Below are 22611 nucleotides of genomic sequence, written 5' to 3'. Positions count from 1 at the left end.
CGCAAACGGCCGGCCTCACCTGGGGCCGGGGACTCCAGGAGGAGGCACGCCAATTGGCGCACCGGGCGGTCCTGGCGTCCCTGCCTTTCCCATCGCCCGGCTGCGAGACTCGCCGCCTCTGCCGCCCCGCCCGCAGGTGTGCGGTCGCTTCCCTCCGCTCCCCGTTATTCTTTGCAGACGCTCCCCGGCGCCAGGCATGGGCGCCGCCGCCGCCGCCGCCGTCGGTCCTCGGGCCGGATTCCGCGCGCGGGTGGGTGAGCGTGGGGCCCCGGCCAGTCCGACCCCGGGCACCTGCGGGCCGTGGGGGTGGTGGTGGCCGCGTCGGCACCTGCGGCCAGGTGCATCCCCCGCTGAGACCACTTGCCACCGTCGCTCCCCCTCCCACCCGCGGGACAAAGGGCGGGGGCGGGGGCGCATCCCCACTCACGACCTTCCCCCGCACTGCGCACGCGCCCAGCTCCCCAACGGGTGCCAGGCCTTGATCGCCCACGCGAGTGCGTGGGGTGCCCGGGGGTGGGGAGGCGCCGCTCGTGGCTTGGGCCCCCACCCTGCGCCTGGAAGTTGGGGCACACTCTCCCCCCCCCCCCGCACCTCTCACTTCTTTGGACCCGAGGCGACCTGTGATGAGGGTCTGTCCTATTTCGGCCAGGATGTGCCTGCTCTGTCGACCCCACTGGTCCTTCTTCTTCCAGCACCCTCGTTCTCTAGAGTCCAGGAGTTTGTAACCCCAGGGGTCCTCCCTCAGTCCTGAAGGGTCTGGGTCCCCTCCTCCATCGGACCCAGGAGTCCTGGCCCTCAGCACGCCCTCCCGCAGTCGTGAGCCCCAGCTCCCCCGGGATGTCCCCGAGGAGTCCCTCTGGGTTCCTTCATCTGTGGCTGCTGTTTCTGTCCAGTGCCCCTGAGGCTCTTAGCTGCTGGGGTCCGCGGGAGGCCGCGCCATGAATGAGCGAAACATTAGCCGGAGGAGGACAGGTGAGGAACTGGACCCCGCTCCACCCTCCGCCCCACAGCCGCTGCCCGCCGTCCCTGCCCTTTCCTCTCCAGGGCTTCGTGGTTGGGGGCTGGTCCGAGGTTCCTTGGGACTTCCCTGGGGTGACCCTGGCCTCTTTTTTCCAGTGAAGAAGGACAATGAGGCCTTCGAGATTTCCATCCCCTTCGACGAGACGCCCCACCTAGACCCACAGATCTTTTACAGTCTGAGCCCCTCTCAGGGAAACTTCGAGGGTGAGTTGGTTGAAGGGGGACTTGAGTCAGGTGGGGGTGCAGGGCCCTGAGGCCTGGGGTCGACCAGTGTCCTCTGCTGTCCCTAGAGCCTCCGGAGGCTGCGTCCCCGACTGTGGCCCTGATGAACGGTGTCAGGGCCCAGCTGCACATGGCACTGGAGAGGAACTCATGGCTGCAGAAGCGCATTGAGGACCTGGAGGAGGAGAGGGACTTCCTGCGGTGTCAGCTGGACAAGTTCATCTCCTCTGCCCGCATGGATGCAGGTGAGGCCGCCGGTGCCCTCCCCATCCCACTCCTGGGCCCCGGCACCCAGCTCGGCCCTCCTCAGGGACACAGGACCCTTCTCACCCACACTCATCCTGTGGTGGCTCGGGGGACCTGTCATTTTTGCCCCTCCTCGCACCTGTGGCCATCTCTGAGATCCAAGCCCAGCTTCCTTCCTGCTCGAGTCCTTCTGCTGATGGCAGGACACTGTGCCCCGCTTGTCCATGTATTCTGAACACTGCCCCATTCCCTTCCCTTATAGGGCTTTGCTCTGCCAAATCTTTAGCTGTGTTTTGGTGGATCCAGCCTCTCCTCTCCCCTTCCTGCCGTCCAGCCCCTGGCTGGCTCCCTCAAAAGCCTCCGCTTCCCCCTCTGTGAAGTCAGCTGAAAGTCTGGGCAAGGGGCCTGTGTTTTTCCAACACCTACTTTACTGAGGACCCCTCTGCTCTTGAGGCGCCTCTAGCCTGGGTTGCTGGGGCCTCCCGCTGTCCACCCACGCTGACGGGGACCTACCAAGGATGGTCAGGCCCGAGGGCTTCTGGATTTACTCGGTGGGAACCCCAACACTGGACCTCCAAACGCACCCTTCGGAGGGCCCTGCATCAGAACCCCCGCTGCTTCCTCTGTCTGGGTCAGGGTGGGCGCCTGCCTTTCCCAGCGCACTAGACCCAGAGACTAAGGTTTCCCTCCGGGCCTGAACTCCCACCCCCACCCAGGCCTTGCCTGCCTCCCCGCTTATAGAGGCCTCACTGGGTCCCCAGAACACCCTTCCTCCACCGTGGGAACCCCACAAAGTCACAGACTCTCCCGAGGTCCCCGGGACTGTCTTGGTCCACTGGGCCCCTCCCCCACACCTCTTGCCACCAAGTTGAGGCGTGAGCATCCTCAGCCCACGTCCCACCCCGCAGAGATCTGGGATCTCTGTCCCCAAATCCCAGCTGCTTGTGGAGCTTCAGCATCTATAGTGCACTTCCTGCCTGCTCCCTCCTTGGGGACCCCTTCCTGGGGACCTGTGTGACGTGCTGTCCGTCCCCACCTGGCCGACTCCTCCTCCCTCCCTCCTGCTCGTGACGTTCACGCATGCGCATGTCTCCTCTCACCTCTCCAGAGGACCACTGCCGGCTGAAGTCTAGGCCCCGGCGGGCTGAGGGGGATGGCAGAGGCGGGGCTGGGGGCGAGGCCTCAGACCCCGAGTCGGCGGCCTCCTCACTCAGCGGAGCGTCTGCACAAGGCAGTAACGGGGAGAGGAAGAGGCAGAAGCAGAAAGGGGGCACTGGCCGGAGGCGCTTCGGGAAACCCAAGGCCCGGGAGAGGCAGCGGGGTAAGCGAGGCACAGGGTGTGCGGGGTCTCTGGGGCTCTGGGCCGGGGACTTGCTGTGTGACCTCCAAGGAGCTCCCCCTTGTCCTCCCAAGCCTTGGTCTCCCCATCAGCAAACAGACCAGACCTGGTTGTCTGTCCCAGCCTCCACGTGTGCTCCTGGTTTACAATCCTTAAATCTGTGTCCACCCTCACCGCCGCCTGGGGCTTGACCTTCCTGAGCCTCGGGCTCCTGTCAGTAACAGGGGAGGGGGCGATGGCCCAGGTGGGCTGGGAACTCCACCCTTGAACCCACTCCCTCCTTCATTTTTCCTCCTCATCCCCCTCCCTGGGCTTGCCTTCTCTGATTTTCCTCTGGTCCGACTTCTGGCTCCATTTCTTCCGCCTCTTGTAACTCTCACTGCTTTTCCTCGTTCTCTGTTTTGTTCTCCTGATCTTCCGGCTTCCCCTTCCCACTTCCTCTCTCTGCCCCCCCCCCCCCCCAAATGCCTCTCTCTCGCTCTCTTCCCTCGGCCCTGCAGTGAAGGACGCCGACGGTGTGCTCTGCCGCTACAAGAAGATCCTGGGCACCTTCCAAAAGCTGAAGAGCATGTCTCGGGCCTTCGAGCACCACCGAGTGGACCGCAACACGGTGGCGCTGACCACGCCCATCGCGGAGTTGCTCATCGTGGCCCCTGAGAAGCTGGCGGAGGTGGGCGAGTTCGACCCCTCCAAGGAGCGTCTGCTCGAGTACTCGCGCCGCTGCTTCCTGGCCCTGGACGATGAGACCCTCAAGAAGGTGCAGGCCCTCAAGAAGAGCAAGTTGCTGCTTCCCATCACTTACCGCTTCAAGCGGTGATCCCGCCCCACCTGGCCCGGGACAGGCCCCCGGCCCCTCTTTCCCTCCCCCTCCGCCCTCCCGGCACTGGTCAAGCGTGTGTAGGAGTGGTGGACCCTCACGAGGGCATGGGGCGGCTGGGTGGCCTGTTTCTGCGCGTGCCTCTCTCCTTTCCCTCCTGCGGACCGCCACCCCCTCCCCGGGTCCCCTATATATAGATCTGCCCCTTTGCCTCTCTCATTCCTAGCATCCTCCCCGTCCTCCGCATTCCCTGGGGTGGGGGCGGTCCAAGAACTACTGTCCAGGGACCGGTTTCTGCCCTTTCCTAAACACTGGCACCCCCTCCCACCTGAGCGGCACCGTCCTGCCGTCACCCGGCCCTTGCTCCTGGGAAAACTGCGGGACTGCGGGGCGAGGGCACTGTACATACCCCGTTGCCGCCCCCAGCCCCGAGGAGAGGCTGGCCCACATGCCCGCCCTGCAAGGAGCTCCCCAACGCGTTCCGGGACCGCCCCGAGTCCACGTGAGACAGAGAATTATTAAGAGAATTTAAATTAAAAAGAGATGATAAAATTTGGAATAAACGAGGCCCCGGCCCTTTCCTGGGAGGGGGTGGCCGTTGTCGCGAAGACAGTGACGGAGGCTCTGAGGGGTTCCGGGGCACGGACGGTCAGGCGGGAAACGGGGAGGTTGGGGAGACAGGGTGTAATTAGCTCCCCGGAGGCAGGGGTGGGATGGGAGAAGGAGCTGTGCCGTGGGGAACTCGGAGGGGCAGAGCTCCGGAAAAAAGGCGTGAACACTACCCGCTGGGCTACTGGGACTAGAGGCACGGCGGCAGGAGGCGGGACTCAATGAAACCTCTCGCGGAGGCGGCCAACGTGGGGAACGGGGAATCTCTGAGCGTACGCTTCCGCCAGGAGGCGGTAAAGCGAGATTATCTGCCTCCCGGAAGTGTCCGCTACGTCGCCTGCTGCGCCTGCGCGGCGGGGGGTGGGGCGCGGGCGCGCTTGTGCGGTTGCCACGGCAACCAGGAGAGGGCGGCCTTGCTTAACGGTCGGGAATGCAGTACCTTCCCTGGAGGAAGGGAAAGACTCGCGCACGCGCTCTGGGGGCTCGGGAAGCGGGCCCCCTTCCGGAACAGCCGAGAAACCTCGCCTCAGACCGGCTTCTACGCAGGCGCAGAAGCCCACCTCGCGCCCCGCCTCTTCCCCCTTGCGCAGGCGCACAAAGCCGCTCTGGCAACCTCCGCAGTGGCCGCGCGCACCCTTCACCCCGCTGGCTGATTTTTTTCTCGCGCAACCTTCTTAGGCCCTCCGCAAGATCAGCCCTTCTTTTCCTCCCCTTTCCCCACCGGAGAGCCAGGTGCCGAGAGCCGGGACCCTGCCCCTTCTCCGTTTCCCTTCCCCTGACCCACCTCTCCTCTGTCCTCCCTCCCTTTTCGGTTCCCGGAGCCGGAAGGAGCCGAAGTGCCGACGGAAAAAGCCGAAGCTATCTCCCGTGAGTGAAGTCTTCTCGAAGCGGTGGCGGAAGGAGCCGAAGTTCTCCGAGAGGGGAGGAGGGTGCGCCTGGAATCTCCGGAAAGAGCCGAAGTTTGGAAACGAGCTTAATCTCTGGCTGGGTCCGAGGGCGAGCTCCGGAAACCTTCGGAAAGTGACGAAGTCCGGGACGGTTAGAATTGTCGGAAGTAGCCAGTTGCTTGGACAGGGCCGGCGGAGAAGAGCGGGGAGAATCTGCGCAAGCAGTCAAAGACTGGGACAATTTGAATTTTCGGAAAAAGGCGAATTCTTAGAGGGGGTTGGGTGCAGAAGAACGCGAGGATCTACGGAAACATCCGAGCGTTGAAGAGCTAATATCCGAAAAGTTACGAAAACCTGGGAAAGCGGCGAAACCCTCGCTTCGGGTGTTCTCGGAAGCAGCCGTAGCTGCTGCTCCCGACGCTTTTCTTACGGTCCGGAAATAGCCGACGCGTTTCGGAGCCAGGCCCGGGGGGGAGGGGCACCTCGCGGGCGCGCAGGCGGGGAGAGGGGCGGAGCCGGGGCGGGGCGGGCGGCCCGGGCTTGATTAGGTAGGAGGCGGTGGAGCGCCGGCGGCGGCCGGAAGTAGCCGAAGCAAGCGGCGGAAGTAGCCGAAGCGGCCGGAGCGGGCGCGCGGCAAGGCGAGGCGAGAGCTGCACAGGGCCCTACGCGGCCGCCTCAGCATGTCGGACTTCGACGAGTTCGAGCGGCAGCTCAACGAGAATAAGCAAGGTGAGGGCGCCGGGGGCGCGGGACGGCGGGCGGGGCGGCTCTTGATTTCCCTCCGTGTCCCCCGCCATTTTCCTCCTTGCTTCCCCCTCCTCTCAGGGCCGCGCGGCGCCCCCCCCACCAAGTCCCGCGGCGCGCGCCTCGCTCACGTGACCTCCCGGCGTGCCGCCGCGCAGGAGGGGAGGGAGCGGCGGGCGCAGGCCCGGACGCATGCGCTCCTTTTTCCGCGCCCCACGTGGTCCCCGGCAGGCAAGGCGAGCTCGCCGAGTGTCCCCTCGCGGACTTAGGTTTTTTAATCTGGAAAGGAGATTATATAGATTCGGTCTCGCAACCCCTCCTTTCCTCCCGCTGCCTTGGCACTTCCGCTTCCGGCCGAGCCCGCGGCCCGGGTCTCCACGCCCCCTTTGTTCCAAAATGGCCGTTGTGGGCCCCCTTTCACGTGGGCGCGGGCCGGGCCGCGCGGGGGGGGCGCGTGTAGCACCGCCGCCCTTTGCGCCTAGTCCTGCGGACCGGCCGCCGGTGTCACGCCGGGCCGCTGCCGTGGGGCGCCAGGGTCGGCGCTTGTGGAAGAGGTCGCATTGTGCGTGCTCTGTGTTCCTCCCGCACGCCTGTACCCCTTCCTCGGGCCTCTGGCTCTCCCGGCGATCACAGTGCGGAATGTTTGCGTCCCATCGCTCCCTAGCTAGAGAGGCAGACCCCACGTCCTGTAGGATCGCAGCTCGGGACTCCTAGACTCAGCCTCGTAAATCTCAGCGTGGAGGGGAGGAGACTGAGGCTGAGCGAGTAGGGGGACCTGGTTCAGTCGGGAGGGTGGGAGGCATGTCCCCCTCGGGTGACGCCGAGTCCAAGCACGGGGCCGTGCTAATGCTGATTATTTTGGGGACCCCAAGAATTTTAGCACTGAGAGAGGCGTTAGATAGTTAACGGGTTTCTCCTGTTTTCTTATTCCGATTTGAGAGTGAGGGAGCTTAGGCCGAGGGAAGGTGGTAGGCTTGAGGCTTAAGCTGCCCGTGTTCGGAGGGCTGAATGAGGGGCGCTGGGATTTCCCCTTTCGGCCCAGCCTAGAGTGGGGTAGGGGGTGGCTGGATTAGGAGACAAGAAGTCACGTTTCGGGGTGCCCACGGGGTGTCTGTACGTACATGATGTGCCGCTTAACAGCACAGGCTTTGGAGGTGAGCAGACCTGGGTTCTAGTACCTACTTCGTTGCTTAGTAGCTGTGTGCTTATTTTTGTGTGTGTGTGGGGTGATCTTTTTTGTTTGTTTTTGTCGTTGGCATGTTGGAATAAACAGGCATGATAGAAATGATAGTTGCAGGTAAACTTTGAGCATGTTGTCAGGCATTTTGCTAAGCTCTTCTGCACAGTTTTTCTAAGTGGATCCTATAACAGCCTGATGAGGCTGAAGTGATTTCCTACCCTTTGCAGAGGAGGAAACAGGCTCAGAAAGTAAAAACTTTCCCACGTTTCAGCTGATCAGAGGCAGAGCTGAGATTAAACGGGGCAACATATGTAAAGTGTGTGGCATGGGGGTTGGCATACGTTAAGTGCCCAATTAGTGATATTTTTTATTGTGAAGTAATTCTTAGTGTAATTTCTTACTTAGGAAGTACAGAGGCAGGTTTTCAGCCCACTCAGAGATGGTGTTAGAGATGGGGAAGGGCAGGGAAAGTCGCTTTCCAAACGTCCTTCTGCCAGATCCCACACCTGGTGGTACGCATGAGTCTCATTTAAAGAAGAGAAAAATGAGGTGTAGAGGTTTGGTTGCTGTTGCCTGGTTTTATGCAGAAAAGCTGAAACCGATCCTGAGTCTGCCTGGCTGCAAAGCCTGCCTGGCTGCAAAGCCGTGTTCCGCTAGGCTGGACAGCCAAGTGGAACTGCTGGAGCCTTCCTTGGGGCACTTGCAGGTGTGCTGCCTGTTCTCCCTGAGTGTCCCCGCTGGCACTGGGAGGCCAGGCCCTCAGCCGGGGCACATCCCTTGGGTTGGTGGAGTTGTTCCCACAACAAGGTGGCCACAGCATTTTGAGCAACCGTAGCTCCCTTTTCTGTTCTGACCTGTGTTGTATCAGTGGGTGTCTTGGGGGCGGGTGTTACTCTTGCCTCAGGGGGAAGCTTTGCCCATGTGTTGCTTTGCCCATGGGTCTTCGTGCCTGTGGGTCTTTGTCCCTGCGGTCCCGCTTCCTCCAAGTGTCAGTCTGCGTCTCCAGGGAATTAACTTCCTTTTCTGTGTCCCAGGCACCCAGCAGGTGCCACTGCTTCCTCTGTGTTCATCGCTCTCTCCCTGCTTGTCTGTTTTAGAGCCTAAGCCACAGGAAAGGATCTCCTGCTCACAGCCTGCCCATCTCACAAGTGTGGAGCCAGAGGCCCAAAGCCTCTGGCCAGGGCTCCTCTCCGGGCCCAGTGCCATGACTCTGCTTACCTCTGGCTTCACACTGCTTGCCCGTTCCCTCCTGTCCCCTCCAGGTGCCAGTTTTCAGTTTATTTTTTATGTTTAGTCTTTTCATCTTAACGGAGGCAATCCCATTGTCGTTAGTGGTTCCAGGTCCTAGAGTGTTTTAGGAGTGTTGTCCGCTGCTTAGGTGCCTTAGCTGACATTTCAGGGTTCACATTCAGGCTTCACCATTTCCATGCTTTTTGGCCATGGGCAAGTCACGTGATCTCCCTGCGCCTTAGGTTTCTCATCTCTTAAGTGAGCAAAGGCCCCCTCCCTAGTGTTTTCCCAAAGTAACAGCAAGGATCGAGTGCAAGTAAACCGAGCACAGAATATGGTTTTAGGTGGCATCCCAACGTTTTTTACAACGTTTTTTCCTTTTTAAGGTGCAGGTTTATCCTGTTGTAGTGAAGTCCATGGCATTCTCTTATTATCTCCATCGGCACCCCCCCCCCCCCCCGCCCCGTCTCCAGACACGTGGTAAAGTTAACACGTGTTTGAGGGGTAGTCGAGGATAGTTGAGGAATCAGTGGCGTCTTTGAACCGAGGAAATAGAGTGCAAACAGCGTGGTGCAGGAGCTGCACCTCCTTCAGAGGGGGAGAGGTCTGCTGGGAGCCGAGGTTTCTGTGCTTTGCTGGCAAGGCTGTGCTCTGTTCCTAGGCGCCGCCCCCAAGGCGAGCGGGGCGGGGGGGGGGGGGGGAGGTTGAAGGCGCCAAGGGGAGCTCTGGAGAAAGCCCCCGCCCCAACTCTTGCTGTCCTTGGCTCTGAGGGAGTGTGGGGATGGGGGGTAGTGGGCGGGCACCTCTCCCCCCAGATTCTGAAAGACACGCCTTCCTGGAGGAGGGTGTCCTGCATTGTTCAGCTGGTGGGGTGGGGTGGGTTGGGTTTCCCTGCTTCTCGGTGAAGCGGGTCCTGCCTGGAACCTGACCCCGGGGCCTGATGGTGGGGCTGTGGGGGCCAGCTGGTTGAGGAGGTCTCCTGAGGGGTTGCTGGGTCCCTTCAGGAAAACATCATTGGGTCTCTTGATTCCCCAGCCTCTAGCCCTGCCCCTCTCAGGGACGACCCTGGGGTCAGGCCCCTCAGCCCTCGAGGGGGACCAGGAGCCAGCCTCCTCTGTCTTCTCTGGCTCCCCAGCTCCTCCTGAGCATCCTCAGGTACCTTACACCCCGGGGGCACTTCCAGGCCCTGTCCCCTCAGGTAACCAGCTCCCGCCCCGGTCCCCAGGGTCTTTGGACTCGCGTGTGGACCCAGGAAGCCTGCTCTCCCTTCCTCCATCGAGCCCCTTCCCCGTGGGGGTGGCCTCCCTGGGGCTGGGGCGAAGCCACCAGTGCGCGGGTGGGCCGGGCCGCGGCCTCCCTCAGCTCATCCTCCCCCCGCCTCGCCCAGAGCGTGACAAGGAGAACCGGCACCGGAAGCGCAGCCACAGCCGCTCTCGAAGCCGGGACCGCAAGCGCCGCAGCCGCAGCCGGGACCGGCGCAACCGGGACCAGCGCAGTGCCTCCCGGGACAGGCGGCGCCGAAGGTACCAGGGCTCCGGGGCTCCTCCCCGCGCGGACCTGGGGGAGGCGCTGCTGTCGCCTCTCTGCATCAGTGTCTTCCCTGTTCCTGGGGTTTCCTTCCCTTGCTGGTGGGTCGCTGGTGCGGCAGGTTCTTTAGCTCCAGGGCGAGTCTGGTGACAGGGAGCCGCTGTCTGTCCCTTGGTGAGGGGCTCCCTCCCCTTCCCAGCCCTCTTGTGCCCACTGTGCGGGTCTCCGGGGTGCCGCCCTGGGAGGGGTCGGCGGTTTCCGCTCTAACGCCTCTTCCCTCCCCAGGCTCCCCTCTGTCCTCTCTGCCCCTTGGGTGAGGAAGGGCGGGATAGGTGGAAGTCCTGCCTCCTCCCACCTCAGTCTCTCCAGCTAGAAAGTGGTCTGTCTGGCCCTTCCTGCCTTCCTCTTGCTTGGGGGTGGGGGGCGTGGGGGAAACGGCAGGGCCGAGGGGGTTTGCTCGCTGCTCGTTCACCTCGGCCCTGCCCCAGCCCTGGGGCTCAGCGACCTTGGCGGGTGTGGTGTGTGGGGAAGACGAGGGTCCCCAGTCACCCCTCCCCACACCTTTCCCTCCCACCCCCCAGCAAACCTTTGACCAGAGGCGCTAAAGAGGAGCACGGTGGATTGATGTGAGCTTCTCTTCCTGCCCCTTCCACCCTGACGTCCGTTCCCTTCGCCTCCCTCCCCGCTGTGCCCCCTGCCCTGTCCTCGTCCAGCCCCGGCCCGAGCACTGGGGAGAGCCCACCTGCCTTGCAATAGCACCCTCCCCGGGCCTGGGCACGGCCCTGAGCCGGATCCTCTCCCTCCTGGAGAGAGCCGAGCTGGGCGGGGGAGCCGAGGGGAACCTTGGGGGACATGCAGGCCCACCTTTGGTCAGACTGAGGTCGCCCTGCCCCGCTCTCCCCTCCCCCCTCCCCCAGTCGTTCCCCCCGCCACGAGAAGAAGAAGAAGGTCCGTAAATATTGGGACGTGCCACCGCCTGGCTTCGAGCACATCACCCCCATGCAGTACAAGGCCATGCAAGGTAGGCTCTGGCCGCCGCCCCGCGCCTGCTGGTCCTCTGGCCCCCTCACTCTCTCGTGAGCTGGAGTGGTTATATACTGGGGTGGTCAGGAAGCAGAGCCTCGGTGTTGTGGGGGTGGCGGATGGGGTTTGCACCCTGGGTTTTCTGGCCTCTGCCTCTTGAAGTCCCTTGACAACAGCCCCTACTGTTGAAGTTGACAGCGGGGATGAAGCTGTCAGCAGACCTGGTTTCGCAGAGGCGGTGGTTGCCCGTGGCCGGGAGGGCGCTGCTGCTGCGCCGGTCCACGGGCGCCCTGCTGTCCTCTCATCCCCGTCTCTTCCTTTTGAAGCTGCCGGTCAGATTCCAGCCACCGCCCTTCTCCCCACCATGACCCCTGACGGTCTGGCTGTGACCCCGACGCCGGTGCCCGTGGTCGGTAGCCAGATGACCAGACAGGCCCGGCGCCTCTATGTGGGCAACATCCCCTTCGGCATCACTGAGGTACTGCCTTCCCCCTGCCCTCCCCCTGCCCCTACCTCTCCCTGTCCCCCCACCTGTGCCTCCCCTTCCCTCCATTCCGTCCCCCAACCTGCACGGGTGAGACTCTGCTCCTGCAAGACCCCCCGGCCCCCTCCCAGACGGACCGATGGAGTTGAGCCAGCCAGGGGCCGGGCTGGGGGTGGCCCTCTCCCTCCCTCCTTTCCCTCTCCCGTCTCCCTTTCCCAATCTCCTCCAGCAACCCAGAGAGCAGGCACACACGTAACGTACCTACGAATCCACGAATCCGAATCCGTGTGGAGAGAGACAGAGAGGGAGACTCGGACACGCACACATGCACATGCACACGCACACGCACGCTCCCCCTCAGTGTTTCTGACACGCCTCTTGTTCTCTGCCGCCTGTGTCCCCCATCCTCTCCCCACATCCCTCCCATGGTCGCTGTTCTTTTATTTTTGATCGCCCCGACCTCCCCCCACCTTCCCCACCGCTCCTCTCCCCTTCCCCTCTCCCCCACCCCTTCCCGTGGCACCCCCTGAGAATCCCGAGATCAAAGAGTTGTTTCCATTTCTCTTTAAAGTGAAATATTGTGGGGCTGAGATCCCTCGTAGCAACAAAAAGTTTGCTACCGTCGTCGAAGGCAAGTAAGGTCCATTCTGACTTTCTCAACCTGCACTTTGCTACATTTGATAAACCAGCCCCCGGACTCCAGGGCCAGATTCCTCCACATCACTCTTTTCTCCTCCCCTCCCGCCCGCCCTTCCTCCCCAACCCTCTGCCCTGCGCTCCCCTCGTCCCGCCCTCTTTCCTCCATCCCTTTGCTTCTCTCTCTCTCTCTCTCACTCGGGTTTTCTCTGTGTTCTGCCTACTGCTGCTTTTCCACTTTCCTGCCGTTTCTCTCTTGCTGTCGCCATTGGATGTTTCTTTTTCTCACATGTTCTCTTTCCTTGTTCTCTGTTTCATGTTTTTTTTGCCTCTCCCTGTTTGCCGCATCTTTCCTGAGCAATCTTTCTCTTTCCCCCTGGTTGGGGCCCCATGGCTCTCTCCACACCTCCTGTCCCGCCTCCTGGCCCCTGGCTGTTTCCTGCTGCTGCCTCCCCCCCACTTTCTCGATCTTTCTCCTGCTTTTGTTCCTACTGTTGATCTCTATGCCCCCACCCATATTCCACTGTTCCCTTCCCTCCCCCCTGCCCCCCCTTCCCTCTCCCCTTACCCCCAAACCCCTCTGTGTCTCCCTCTCTCACCCTTCCCCTCCTCTCTCCACCTCCCTTCCCCTGCCCCCCCCTGTCTCCTCTTCCCTCTGCAGGAGGCCATGATGGATTTCTTCAACGCCCAGATGCGCCTGGGGGGGCTGACGCAGGCCCCCGGCAATCCCGTCTTGGCAGTGCAGATTAACCAGGACAAGAACTTTGCCTTCTTAGAGGTGAGCCGGGCATGTGGTGGGGTCAGGCCCAGCCCGTCTGCAGCAGCCCTTGTTCCCACTGGGCCCTTGTGCAGTCCCTTCTCTACCAGGTTGCTGTCCCAGAGCCCTCGGGGGTTGGGGGGCTGGCTGGCCACTCAGCCTGTCCCTCACCACCTCCTTTCCTTTCCTTCAGTTCCGCTCAGTGGACGAGACCACGCAGGCCATGGCCTTTGACGGCATCATCTTCCAGGGCCAGTCACTGAAGATCCGCAGGCCTCACGACTACCAGCCCCTGCCTGGCATGTCGGAGAACCCCTCTGTCTATGTGCCTGGTGAGCGGGGGTCTTGCCCACCTTTCCCTCTGTAGGCCAGCTGGAGCTAACGGGGAAGCAGCGCGAGTGCTTCAGAGGGGATGCGTCATCTCATCCGGCCCCTGAACTTTTGAGAGTTGGGCGTCTCCCTGTTTGCAGAGGTGGCGCCCAGCGCCCAGAGAGGGTGAGCTGTGGTCTGCTTGAGGACTCACAGCTTGTAAGTGGCGGAGCCAGGGCCAGACCGAAGGTGTTGTGGGCAGTGAGAGGCCCCTGCCCTGGACCGCGGGGTCAGTACGAGCGTGGGTGAGCCTGTGTGGATGGGCAGGTGGTCAGTAGAGCTCCTGGTGCGGGGTCTGATGTGGATTTTCCGTCGACCCCTGTGCTCCGGGCCAGCCTCCGCAGCCGTGTTCAGCAGCATCTCGGGTTGGTAGGTAACATAGCAGACCTGGGGTCGGCAGAACTTTCTTCTGTAAAGGGCCAGAGAGTGACTGTGTTTTGCTCTGCAGGCCGCGGGGTCTCTGTTGGAACTACCCTGCAGTTGTAGCAGGAGAGCAGCCATGCGTGCTCCCTAAGCCAGTGGGTGTGCTTGTGTCCCGTAGGCCTTAACATCCGTGGACCCTGATGTTTGGGTGCCGTGTAACGGTCACATGTTGTAAAACAACCTTTCAGAAAGCCTGCGGGCTGTACAGAAACAGGAAGCGGGCTGGACTTGGCCTGCAGGCTGCTTGCTGACCCCTGTGGTTGACTGCCGGGTGGAAGTGAGGATTTGGGCCTGTGAGGGGCCCTGTTGGGGGCCGGGAATGCTGTGGGGTTGGAGGGGCCGGTGCTGCGGTAGCCGAGCTGGGGGCCCGGCTCTCGGGCAAAGGCGGGGTGAGCAGCAGGTGCTCTGGGTGTGGGGCCGTGAGCCGCACCCTGGGGGGCTGAGAACGTGGGCTTCTGCTGCCTGAGGCTTCACGCTGAAGGACACCTTTTGGAAACTGAGTCGGCTCTTCACTTTGTGAAATGGGGGATGTGGAGTCCAGAGAGGGCAGCACCTTGGGACTCAGGGCTGGGTCCCCGGCTCATCCCCGGTGTTTCCCACCGTACCAGTTGGGGTAATTCAGCACATCTCTCTAACTTATAAAAAAACTTGAGAAGTTGCTGACTTTCTGGCGCTTTACGTGCACGTATGTCTGTGGGGCCACCTCCCAGATCAAGCCGCGGAACGTTCCTTCGTGTCTCTTTCCAGTGAATTCCCTGGGTTTTAACGCACTGCTATTTGCACAAGAGCCCACTGCTTCCCCTGCTTCCTGGGCCAGCACAGTCCCAAGTGTGCCCCGCGGACCGGGCGTTCGTCATCGTGACTGTCCTGTAGTACAGGGTCGGCAAGTGGCAACTAGGGCCAGATCTCTAAGATCTGTCGGCACGTAGTCCCTCGCGCCGGCGCGCGGTTCGAGCTGCTTTCGCGCTGCGGTGGCCCTGGACTCCTGCAGTGGGTGCCGGGGCGCCCTCTCACCGAGGAGGGCAGTGAGGCCGCAGCGAGCGGTGACCTGCGCGGAGGCGTGATTGCTGGGACCCTGCGTGGCGCAGCTTGACCGCGGAGTCCGCCTCGCCGTCTCCCGTGCTGCCCCACCCGTCGCCTCTCGCCTGTGGAACCGGAGGCATCGCAGAGGCGGGGACAGTGCTGCGTCGCAGGCTCTGTTACTACGGCTGACGTCCTCTCTGGGGTTTACCTCCCCAGGGAGGCCGGGGGTCCAGCCGCCGGGGGTCCAGCTGGGCGAGTCTGTTCCTGCCGGGGGTGCCGGGGGTGGCAGGAAAAGTGATGGTGGCTGCAGGTTAAACGTCCTCTGCAGCAGAGGTCATATTTCGATCTCTCGTTTTACTCCAACAAAACAGTCAACTTTATGATTAAAGGGGAGAGGCATTTGATAAAATTCGACAGACATGCTTGGTTGGAAAAGAAACAATGTAGGAACCTGGAAGGTAACTTTCTTATCTTGGTGAAAGGGGATTGACCTGAAACTGTAAATGTACATTGTCTGCAGCGGTGAGACCTTAACTGCGCTCCCTGACCTCAGGCCTGACTGTGCAGTGGGGCCCTAAAGACGAGATGGAAACTGGGAGCAGGAAGGCACAGCATCTTTGAATTTGTGAATTTAGCTTCACCCTGAGCGCCCGCGCTGGATCAGGCTCACCCCTCGGTTCAGGGGCGCATCTGATTCTGCCTCCGGAGGCCCCTGCCTGTGGGGCTTCCTCCGCTCCCCCAGGAGGATCCTACGAGGCAGTCCGGGGGTGCCAGGGGTGCCAGGGGTGCCAGGGGCACAGCGGTGCACGAGGCGGTCACGGTCCTCCCGCCGAGGGGCAGGTGACGCTGCAGGTATGAGAAAGGATTGCTTGGCCTCTGGGGGTCCAGGGCAGCCTTGCGGGGGCTGGTGAGGTTCTGGAGCTGAAGGGGAGAGGGAGCCCCCGTGGAAGAGAACAGGTGCGTGAAGCAGGGCGGCGCCCAGAGCGTGCCGTCAGGAGATGAGCTGCTGGGGGCTTTGACTTCGGGCGTCAGCACTGGCCTGGGTTCCCCGTTTATATCGTGCTTTCCTGGTCGTGCGACCTGGAACAGGCCCTTCTCCCTGGCAGAAGCGCACGAGCACGGAGGGGCTGTGGTTGCCGCAGTGCCGGCCCGCTGCTCGCTCGTGCTGGCGCGGCCTGGCCTTTGTGGGGCGGCGAGCCCGGCCGCCACCCGCGTCCAGTGCTCGTGGGGCTCCGTCGTGCTCATGCACACGCTCGGGGGGGTGCGAGCTTCTCCCCGTTCCACAGAGGGGCCTCACTCGGTGCCGTTCCCCAGGTGGGAGCCCAGGGAGCCTGTCTCCGGTGCCCTCGGTGCCGTGTGCTTCCCTGAGGTGTGTGGTGGGGCAGGTTCCAGCCCCGGCTCTGCCACTCTGGAGTCTTGTATCCGCAGCCCGTGTCCTGTGACGGCACCCTTGCAGAGCCCTTCGCTCCCTGAGAGCTGCCTGTGAAGTTGGGGGCCCCGGAGTGTGTGACCTCAGGTGGTACCTGCTCCCTGTGCCTCAGTCTTCTCCCGTCGTGCTGTGGGTAGGGGTGGGAGAGCGTGAAGCGAATGGCTGGAAGGAGTTCGGCCAGGGGTGCCCGGTGTGGAGTGCTCGGTCTGTGGCCCCGGCTCCCAGACGCTGCTGCGCATCCCTCCTTGCCCAGGCCGGTCTCGGGATCGCGTGCCCCACCCCGACGGGGCTGGGCTCTGGCGGCCATTGGAGCGGAGGGGCCGGACTGGTGGGATGGTGGTGGGAGAGGGAGCCCTTCTGCGGGCACAGAGGCAGTGTCTGAGGCCCTTTCCCATCCCCCGTGTCACCCGCTCCTCCCCAAGGTCAGGAGGAGGTGGAGCGGGGCCACCTGGTGCTGGAATGCGGAGGAAGGCGAGGTGGTGTGTCTGGCAGTAGTGGGCCTTGAACTCAAAGTCAGGAGCAGGTCCGGCCGGGTGGGCGGTGGTCCACGTTTCTGTCCTCTTTGTGTCCGGCCGGCGTTCTGGAGCTCTGTGTAGCTTACGCCCTGTGGCGAGGCTCCAGGGATTGAAGGACAACGTTTTGGAAGCCTTCGAGACGTTGGGCTGAGTCCTGGCAGGCGCCTGAGTCAGACGCTCAGCGGAGAGGGCAGGATTGGGGTGGACGCACGGTGCTCGTTAAACCCGCTTGGCTGATGTGGCCCCCGCCTTGCCAGGGCGCTGAGTGAGCCGGGCGCGTCCCAGCCCTCACGGACACCGAACGGCCGACTCCTCCGAGGCCACCTGTGACTGAGGCCAGAGAGCGGCTGGGGACACCTGTGGCTGCGCAGAGCGCAGGCCCACGGGGAGAGGGCGTGGAGGCTTCCTGGGGAGGCCTGGTCTCAGCAGAGGCAGGTGGAGGGAGGGCTCTGAGTGAAGGCTTGAGGATGAAGGAGAGGCTGTGTATCCCCACGATGCCTCTCCAGCAGGCCGAGAGCCGAGGGGACCTGCCCAGGTGACGCAGCAGCGTGGGGTGTGAGCTCGTGTCTCTGACCCCAGGGCCCCGATGTGCCGCCGTGCTGGGGTCGCTCTGCGTCCCGAAGAGTGCTGCCGGGGCGCGCCTCCGAGCAGGGGCTGGGCGGGCGCGTGGGCGGGAGGGACGCGGCCTGGCGGGGCCTGCAGACGTCCGCCAGGGTCTGTGCAACGACCTGGCGCCGGGCCTCAGTCTGCCTGCTCCCTTCTCCCCCAGGAGTCGTGTCCACGGTGGTCCCAGACTCTGCCCACAAGCTGTTCATCGGGGGCTTGCCCAACTACCTGAATGACGACCAGGTAGACCCTTCGTCTCCTCCCGCCCCTCCCCTGTCACGGCCTGCGTCCACACTCTCATGGCGTCTTGGCCTGCCGCAGGTAAAAGAGCTGTTGACATCGTTTGGGCCTCTCAAGGCCTTCAACCTGGTTAAGGACAGTGCCACGGGGCTCTCCAAGGGTTACGCCTTCTGTGAGTACGTGGACATCAACGTCACAGACCAGGTGAGCCCTGGGCCCTGCGCTGGCGTGTCCGTCCCCGCCCCTGCCCTGCTCTGTACCCTCGCTGAGGTCTCCCTCACTCAGGATGGGCGGGAGGAGGCCAGCCCGGAGCAGGACCGGGCGTGGGGGCCCCTTTCCCTCGGTTCTAGCCCTTGCCAAGCTCTCACCCCTTTGCCTTGCCCTCTCCCCTACCAGTGCCCGGCTCTGGGGTAGTGGGGCTTGCGGGGAGGTGTCAGGCTCCTGGCCTCTGACCTGTACCTCTCTCCTGCGTGCCCGCATCCCGCGTTCTCCAAACGCAGGCCATCGCGGGGCTGAACGGGATGCAGCTGGGGGATAAGAAGCTGCTTGTCCAGAGGGCAAGCGTGGGAGCCAAGAATGCCACGCTGGTGAGCCCCCCGGCACGTCATCTTCCATTGGCTAGGGGACATTTGGGGGTGGGGGGTGGGAAGGGGCCGGGGGGCGTGCTGGGTGGGCCGTCCTAAGCTCTGCCCCTGGCTTTCCTGGCCAGTGCTGGGAGGGGGTGCCTGGGTCTTCAAGGGCAGAGCAGGGTCTTTCCCTGAGATGGCGTCTGGGGGGAGGGCTTGGGGGAAGTGGGCATGGAGGGGGTGAGGGCGGAGCTGCCCCGTGACGCCCCTGCCCTTGCTGCCCCACAGAGTACCATCAACCAGACCCCCGTGACCTTGCAAGTGCCTGGCCTGATGAGCTCCCAGGTGCAGATGGGTGGTCACCCGACTGAGGTCCTGTGCCTCATGAACATGGTCCTGCCCGAGGAGCTGCTGGACGACGAGGAGTACGAGGAGATCGTGGAGGACGTGCGTGACGAGTGCAGCAAGTACGGGCTCGTCAAGTCCATCGAGATCCCCCGGCCCGTGGACGGCGTGGAGGTGCCCGGCTGCGGAAAGGTGCGTGGGAGCGCGCGTGTGCGCGAGGGTGCTCTCGTGAGCGTCCCCTGTCCCCCCCCCCCCCCCCCCACGTGTGCGGGCACACACGCACACCCACACCCTGCTCTGACCCAGAGAGAGCGGGGCCTCTGGGGGCCCAGGCCTGCGGCGAGAGGCAGCGGGCGTGCTGTGCCGCTGTGGCTGAGGACTTGCCTCTTGCCTCTGTGTCGAAGCAGCTTTGGTTCAGCACCTGGGTCTCATGTGATCTTGGGCAAGTGGTTTGGCCTTGTCTATGGAGGGGGGAGAAAAGTGCTAAAAATAGTCCCCAAAGCAGCAAACCCACCTGTGTCTTCCGACTGCCAAGTACTCTGCTGAGCTCACCTGTGTCAGTCCTGAGCTCTCACAGCAGCTCCGAGCCCTTCCCCACAGTTAGGTTTCTGATTTTTCTGGGGTCTGACCCTGAGCTCACTGAGTCACGTTGCCCCCGGCACTGTGCCAGGGGCCAGCACCTCACGCCCCGCCTCGGGGTGCCTGGAGCGCGTGTGGCTGCTCGCCGCGGGTCAGCGGGATGCCCACGTCAAGAGACAGCACGTGTGCTGCCTCCGGTGGTGGCTGGGAGGGGAGCAGCGTCGCCCGGGGCCCTGTGTTCCGGTAGGAAGGTCAGGAGCTGGTGAAGCCCGGGCGACCCCGCCCCAGGTGGGGTCCTGGCAAGAGGCAGCGAGGTGGCTGGTGTAGCCGGAGGGGGTGAAGCGGAGAGCAGTGGGGCCACGTGGGTCCTAGGACGCATGCTGGCTGTTCTTCCGAGTGAGGATGTGGGGAGCCTTCGCAAGGTCTTAAACGTGGGAAACACCTGGCACGTAGAGGTGGCCCCTTATAGTGGGGGGGGGTGGGCACGGAGTGCAAAGCAGAGCTGGGAATTTGGAGGGGCGGGGGGCGACAGCCGTGTGATGTTTGGAGCTTTGGGAACTAACAGCTTGTGGTCATCTGGGTGAAAGGCGGTGACCTGATTCAGAGCAGGGGCAGGAGGATGGAGAGAAGTCCGTGGCGGTGAATGCCGGGATCCTGGTGGCTGATCTGGGTGTGCCGGGGAGGGGGAGGGGCCAGCGAGATGCTCAGCCTCCTGGCTTTGGGGGCCTGGCAGAGCCGGCAGGTGAGAAGCAGGGACGTGAGCAGGTCTGGGGGGAGGGGACGATGGTCAGTGTTGGGGGCTGGCTTTGAGGTCCTGGACCCAGCAGAGATGTTGCGGGGAGCAGTGGGCTGGACAGAGCTGCTTCCAAGTGTGAGGTCTGGTAGGCACCCTGATGCCTGTTCAGGTGTCAGGCTGGACAGACTTGCCAGGGAGCAGTGGAAAAGCATCGCGGGTGGGGGCAGAGCGGGGTGGGGCGGGGGCAGGAGGGCAGGCTGGGCTGCACTGGGCTTGGCCTGCGCTCCTACCTGCCCCTAACTGCTGAGCTGGAGACACCCCGTCCTTGACGGGTCAGTCTCCTTAGTGCGGTCGTGGCTCGAGAGAGGAGAGCCTGGAGGCTGCCTGGGGGCTGAGGACGTGTTTGTGGGGGACTAAGTGAAAGACCCAGCCTGGTCTCAAAGATCAGTCTATGTGATTTGTTTTTAAACTTTATTATCGTTCTTTTCAAACATAAGAGTAGAGAGAAACCGTCATAGCGATAGAGTAAGGTTATAGTACAATGTTTTGTTTTGTTTTAAATCAATCAATTAATTAATTAATTTTTGGCTGTGTTGGGTCTTCGTTTCTGTGCGAGGGCTTTCTCTAGTTGCGGCAAGCGGGGGCCACTCTTCATTGCGGTGCGCGGGCCTCTCATCATCGCAGCCTCTCTTGTTGTGGAGCACAGGCTCCAGACGCGCAGGCTCAGTAGTTGTGGCTCACGGGCCTAGTTGCTCCATGGCATGTGGGATCTTCCCAGACCAGGGCTTGAACCCGTGTCCCCTGCATTGGCAGGCAGATTCTCAACCACTGCGCCACCAGGGAAGCCCTAGTATAATGTTTTTAAAGTCGTATTCTAGTATGTGTAGCAGTGTCTTAGTGGCCCGTCGCCCAGCTTCAGGTTACCAATATCTTACCATTCTTGATTTCTATATTCAGCTTCCCATCCCCTTTTTTTCTTTTTTTTTTTCCGCTGAAACAAGATGTATCTCATATATCACTTAAGTACAGTTCTCCATCTGAACTCCTGGTGTCTTGGGCCTGGTCACTCTTGCTTTGGGGCCTGTGCTGTGTGCTGTGGGATGTTTAGCCCCATCCCAGCTTCCACCCACTAGATGCCAGTAGTGTTACTCATGCCTTTGTGACAATGAAAAATCATCTCTCGACATTGCCAGATGTCCCCTGGGGACACATTCACCTTGGTTGAGAACTACTGCTATAAACAGATGACTTCAAAAAATTATTTTAACGAAACCATACAGTACCATTAGTACGTTAGCAAAATTACCATTAGTATCTGTCTACCCAAGCCATGTTCCGATTGCCCTTACTGTCTCAAAAATGTCTTTTTACAGTTGCTTTGATCAAAATAAGGAACCCTGCAGTTTGGTTTCAAACTTCCTTAAAATTTATCGATTTTGTCACTTCTTCTTGTTTTGTTTTGTTTTGCTTTGCAAGCCGTTTTGCTTGTTGAGGCATTAGGGGGCATGTTTTATAGAACTCCGCATGTCCTGAATTAGGCTGGTTATATCCACCCCTCCCTCCACTTCTGTAACTGGTGGTTCAAGCAAGATGAGAAGCTTGAGCAGAACAAGGTTCAGGTTTTTTTGTGTTTTTTTTGAATCAACCTGGGTTTGAATACTAATTTGTCAGCTTTCCTTACTTCATCCCTTGTCTGGGGGAGACACCCATGGCCCTTGGGGTGGCTGGGGGAGCACCCAGCATGGTGCCTGGTGCAGGGGAGACACTCAGCACAAGTGACCAGTCTCCTTGAGCTCACCCCTGTCCCTTGCCCTTTGGGGCTCTTGACTTGAGCTTCCTCTGCTGTCATTCTCCATGCCTCTGCATGTTTCTGTCTTCTGTCATTCTTTGATCCTGGGGTGCTGGAGGATGTTTGGTAAACCTCTCTCCCTAAGCTCTCTCCCTCTCTCTCCCTCCCGCAGAGTTCTGGGTTTGGGTAGATGCTGGCTGGTTGCTGTGAGTGAACCGGCACATCCTTGGAGGCCGGGAGGCCTTGGTCTTCACAACCTGCGTCTTGTTCCCACAGATCTTCGTGGAGTTCACCTCTGTGTTTGACTGCCAGAAAGCCATGCAGGGCCTGACGGGTCGCAAGTTCGCCAACAGAGTGGTTGTCACAAAATACTGTGACCCCGACTCTTACCACCGCCGGGACTTCTGGTAGAGGCGGCGGGGGAGGGCAGGGGCCGGGCTGGCTGGGGCTTCTCCCCTCCAGCTCCCCCTCTTTTCCCCCTCTGAAGACGATGGGCAGAGGAGTGACAGCCGAATGACAGCCGGCAGCAACTGGAATGGCAGCGATTAAGGGTCGGGGGGGGTGGGGATTTGGGGCGGGGAGGGGACGGGGGAAGTGGGCACACAGACCCACACAGACACATGCACCCACAGACACAGAGGGAAGGGGTGGGGAGGGGGTGCACAGCAGGGCGGGGTCAGACCCCCACTGCCCCTCCCCGGAAGTCTCTCCTCCCTGATGCCCCCTTTATCTCCCCTTTCCCACCGTAGAAACATAGCGTGTTTATATTTTATGGCCAAACTATTTTGAATTTTGTTGTCCGGCCCCGATACCCTGCCCTCTCCCCTTTCAGGACCACAGCTCCTGTCCTTTTGGCCTCTGGTCCTCTCCCCGGTGTCCTCCCTGGTTTCTTACATAGTTGATTCTCTACTCTTTAGTCTCCCCAGACCTGCCCCCCACCCCGTGGCCCCTGGCCCTCTCCTACTCTCTGTGGCAGTTTCATATTTGCTAAGACGAATTTGCTCATTAAACATTTTGTTGTATTTTACTTTATGGAGCTGCTCTGTGTCCGGTGTGTGTAACCCCCTCCTCTCCAGTTCTCAGGGGTTCCCTTGGCCCCAGGCTGAAGCTCGGCCCTGGGAGGCCCAGCTGTGCGCACTGTCGACCTGGCACGGGCACCCGTGCCCTTGGCACACCCGAGGTGGCACACCCCGCCTGCGTGGCCTGCTGCTCTAGGACGGGCGTAGGGCGTGGCCCCGCATGAAGTGGGGAGGGGGGCATCCGGCTGGCC

General features: G+C 61.9%; 2 protein-coding genes across 8 annotated transcripts; both read left to right on the top strand.

Annotated features, from left to right (window-relative positions):
• The first annotated feature begins 13 nt into the window (after window positions 1-13).
• Window positions 14-5749, top strand: CCDC106 (coiled-coil domain containing 106). Of its 6 annotated transcripts, none has more exons than XM_036832414.1 (6): window positions 14-136; window positions 894-972; window positions 1122-1224; window positions 1311-1487; window positions 2597-2809; window positions 3328-5749. In XM_036832414.1, the coding sequence occupies exons 2-6, from the start codon at window positions 943-945 to the stop codon at window positions 3642-3644; spliced, it is 840 nt and encodes a 279-aa protein (XP_036688309.1). In that variant the 5' UTR covers window positions 14-136; window positions 894-942; the 3' UTR covers window positions 3645-5749. The 6 variants fall into 6 exon arrangements, with proteins under 6 accessions (XP_036688309.1, XP_036688307.1, XP_036688308.1 ...); XM_036832412.1 differs by having other exon boundaries at window positions 1117-1224; XM_036832413.1 differs by lacking the exon at window positions 14-136 and adding an exon at window positions 164-250.
• On the top strand, window positions 5715-22368 carry U2AF2 (U2 small nuclear RNA auxiliary factor 2). Of its 2 annotated transcripts, none has more exons than XM_036832395.1 (12): window positions 5715-5869; window positions 9682-9817; window positions 10403-10447; window positions 10739-10842; window positions 11171-11322; window positions 12626-12742; window positions 12915-13053; window positions 17250-17329; window positions 17408-17530; window positions 17827-17913; window positions 18181-18429; window positions 21618-22368. In XM_036832395.1, exons 1-12 carry the CDS (start codon window positions 5821-5823, stop codon window positions 21750-21752), a joined length of 1416 nt encoding a protein of 471 aa, XP_036688290.1. In that variant the 5' UTR covers window positions 5715-5820; the 3' UTR covers window positions 21753-22368. The 2 variants fall into 2 exon arrangements, with proteins under 2 accessions (XP_036688290.1, XP_036688289.1); XM_036832394.1 differs by having other exon boundaries at window positions 5821-5869; window positions 17827-17925; window positions 21618-21895.
• The last annotated feature ends 243 nt before the right edge of the window (window positions 22369-22611 follow it).

This window comes from Balaenoptera musculus, chromosome 19 (genome assembly GCF_009873245.2).
Source record: "Balaenoptera musculus isolate JJ_BM4_2016_0621 chromosome 19, mBalMus1.pri.v3, whole genome shotgun sequence".
NCBI lineage: Eukaryota > Metazoa > Chordata > Mammalia > Artiodactyla > Balaenopteridae > Balaenoptera > Balaenoptera musculus.
Note: the sequence above shows the minus strand (reverse complement) of the source record. Positions and strands in the feature narration are given on the sequence as shown.

What these genes read in the sequence shown, in the direction of transcription:
- CCDC106 (XM_036832412.1), top strand. Translation starts at nt 939, where the DNA reads ATGAATGAGCGAAACATTAGCCGGAGGAGGACAG. An exon ending in CATTAGCCGGAGGAGGACAG is followed by an intron (nt 973 to 1,116) that starts GTGAGGAACTGG and finishes TCTTTTTTCCAG; the next exon opens with TGAAGAAGGACAATGAGGCC. An exon ending in GGCCCGGGAGAGGCAGCGGG is followed by an intron (nt 2,810 to 3,327) that starts GTAAGCGAGGCA and finishes TCGGCCCTGCAG; the next exon opens with TGAAGGACGCCGACGGTGTG.
- U2AF2 (XM_036832394.1), top strand. Translation starts at nt 5,821, where the DNA reads ATGTCGGACTTCGACGAGTTCGAGCGGCAGCTCAACGAGAATAAGCAA. An exon ending in CCCCTCTGTCTATGTGCCTG is followed by an intron (nt 13,054 to 17,249) that starts GTGAGCGGGGGT and finishes CTTCTCCCCCAG; the next exon opens with GAGTCGTGTCCACGGTGGTC. An exon ending in ACTACCTGAATGACGACCAG is followed by an intron (nt 17,330 to 17,407) that starts GTAGACCCTTCG and finishes GGCCTGCCGCAG; the next exon opens with GTAAAAGAGCTGTTGACATC.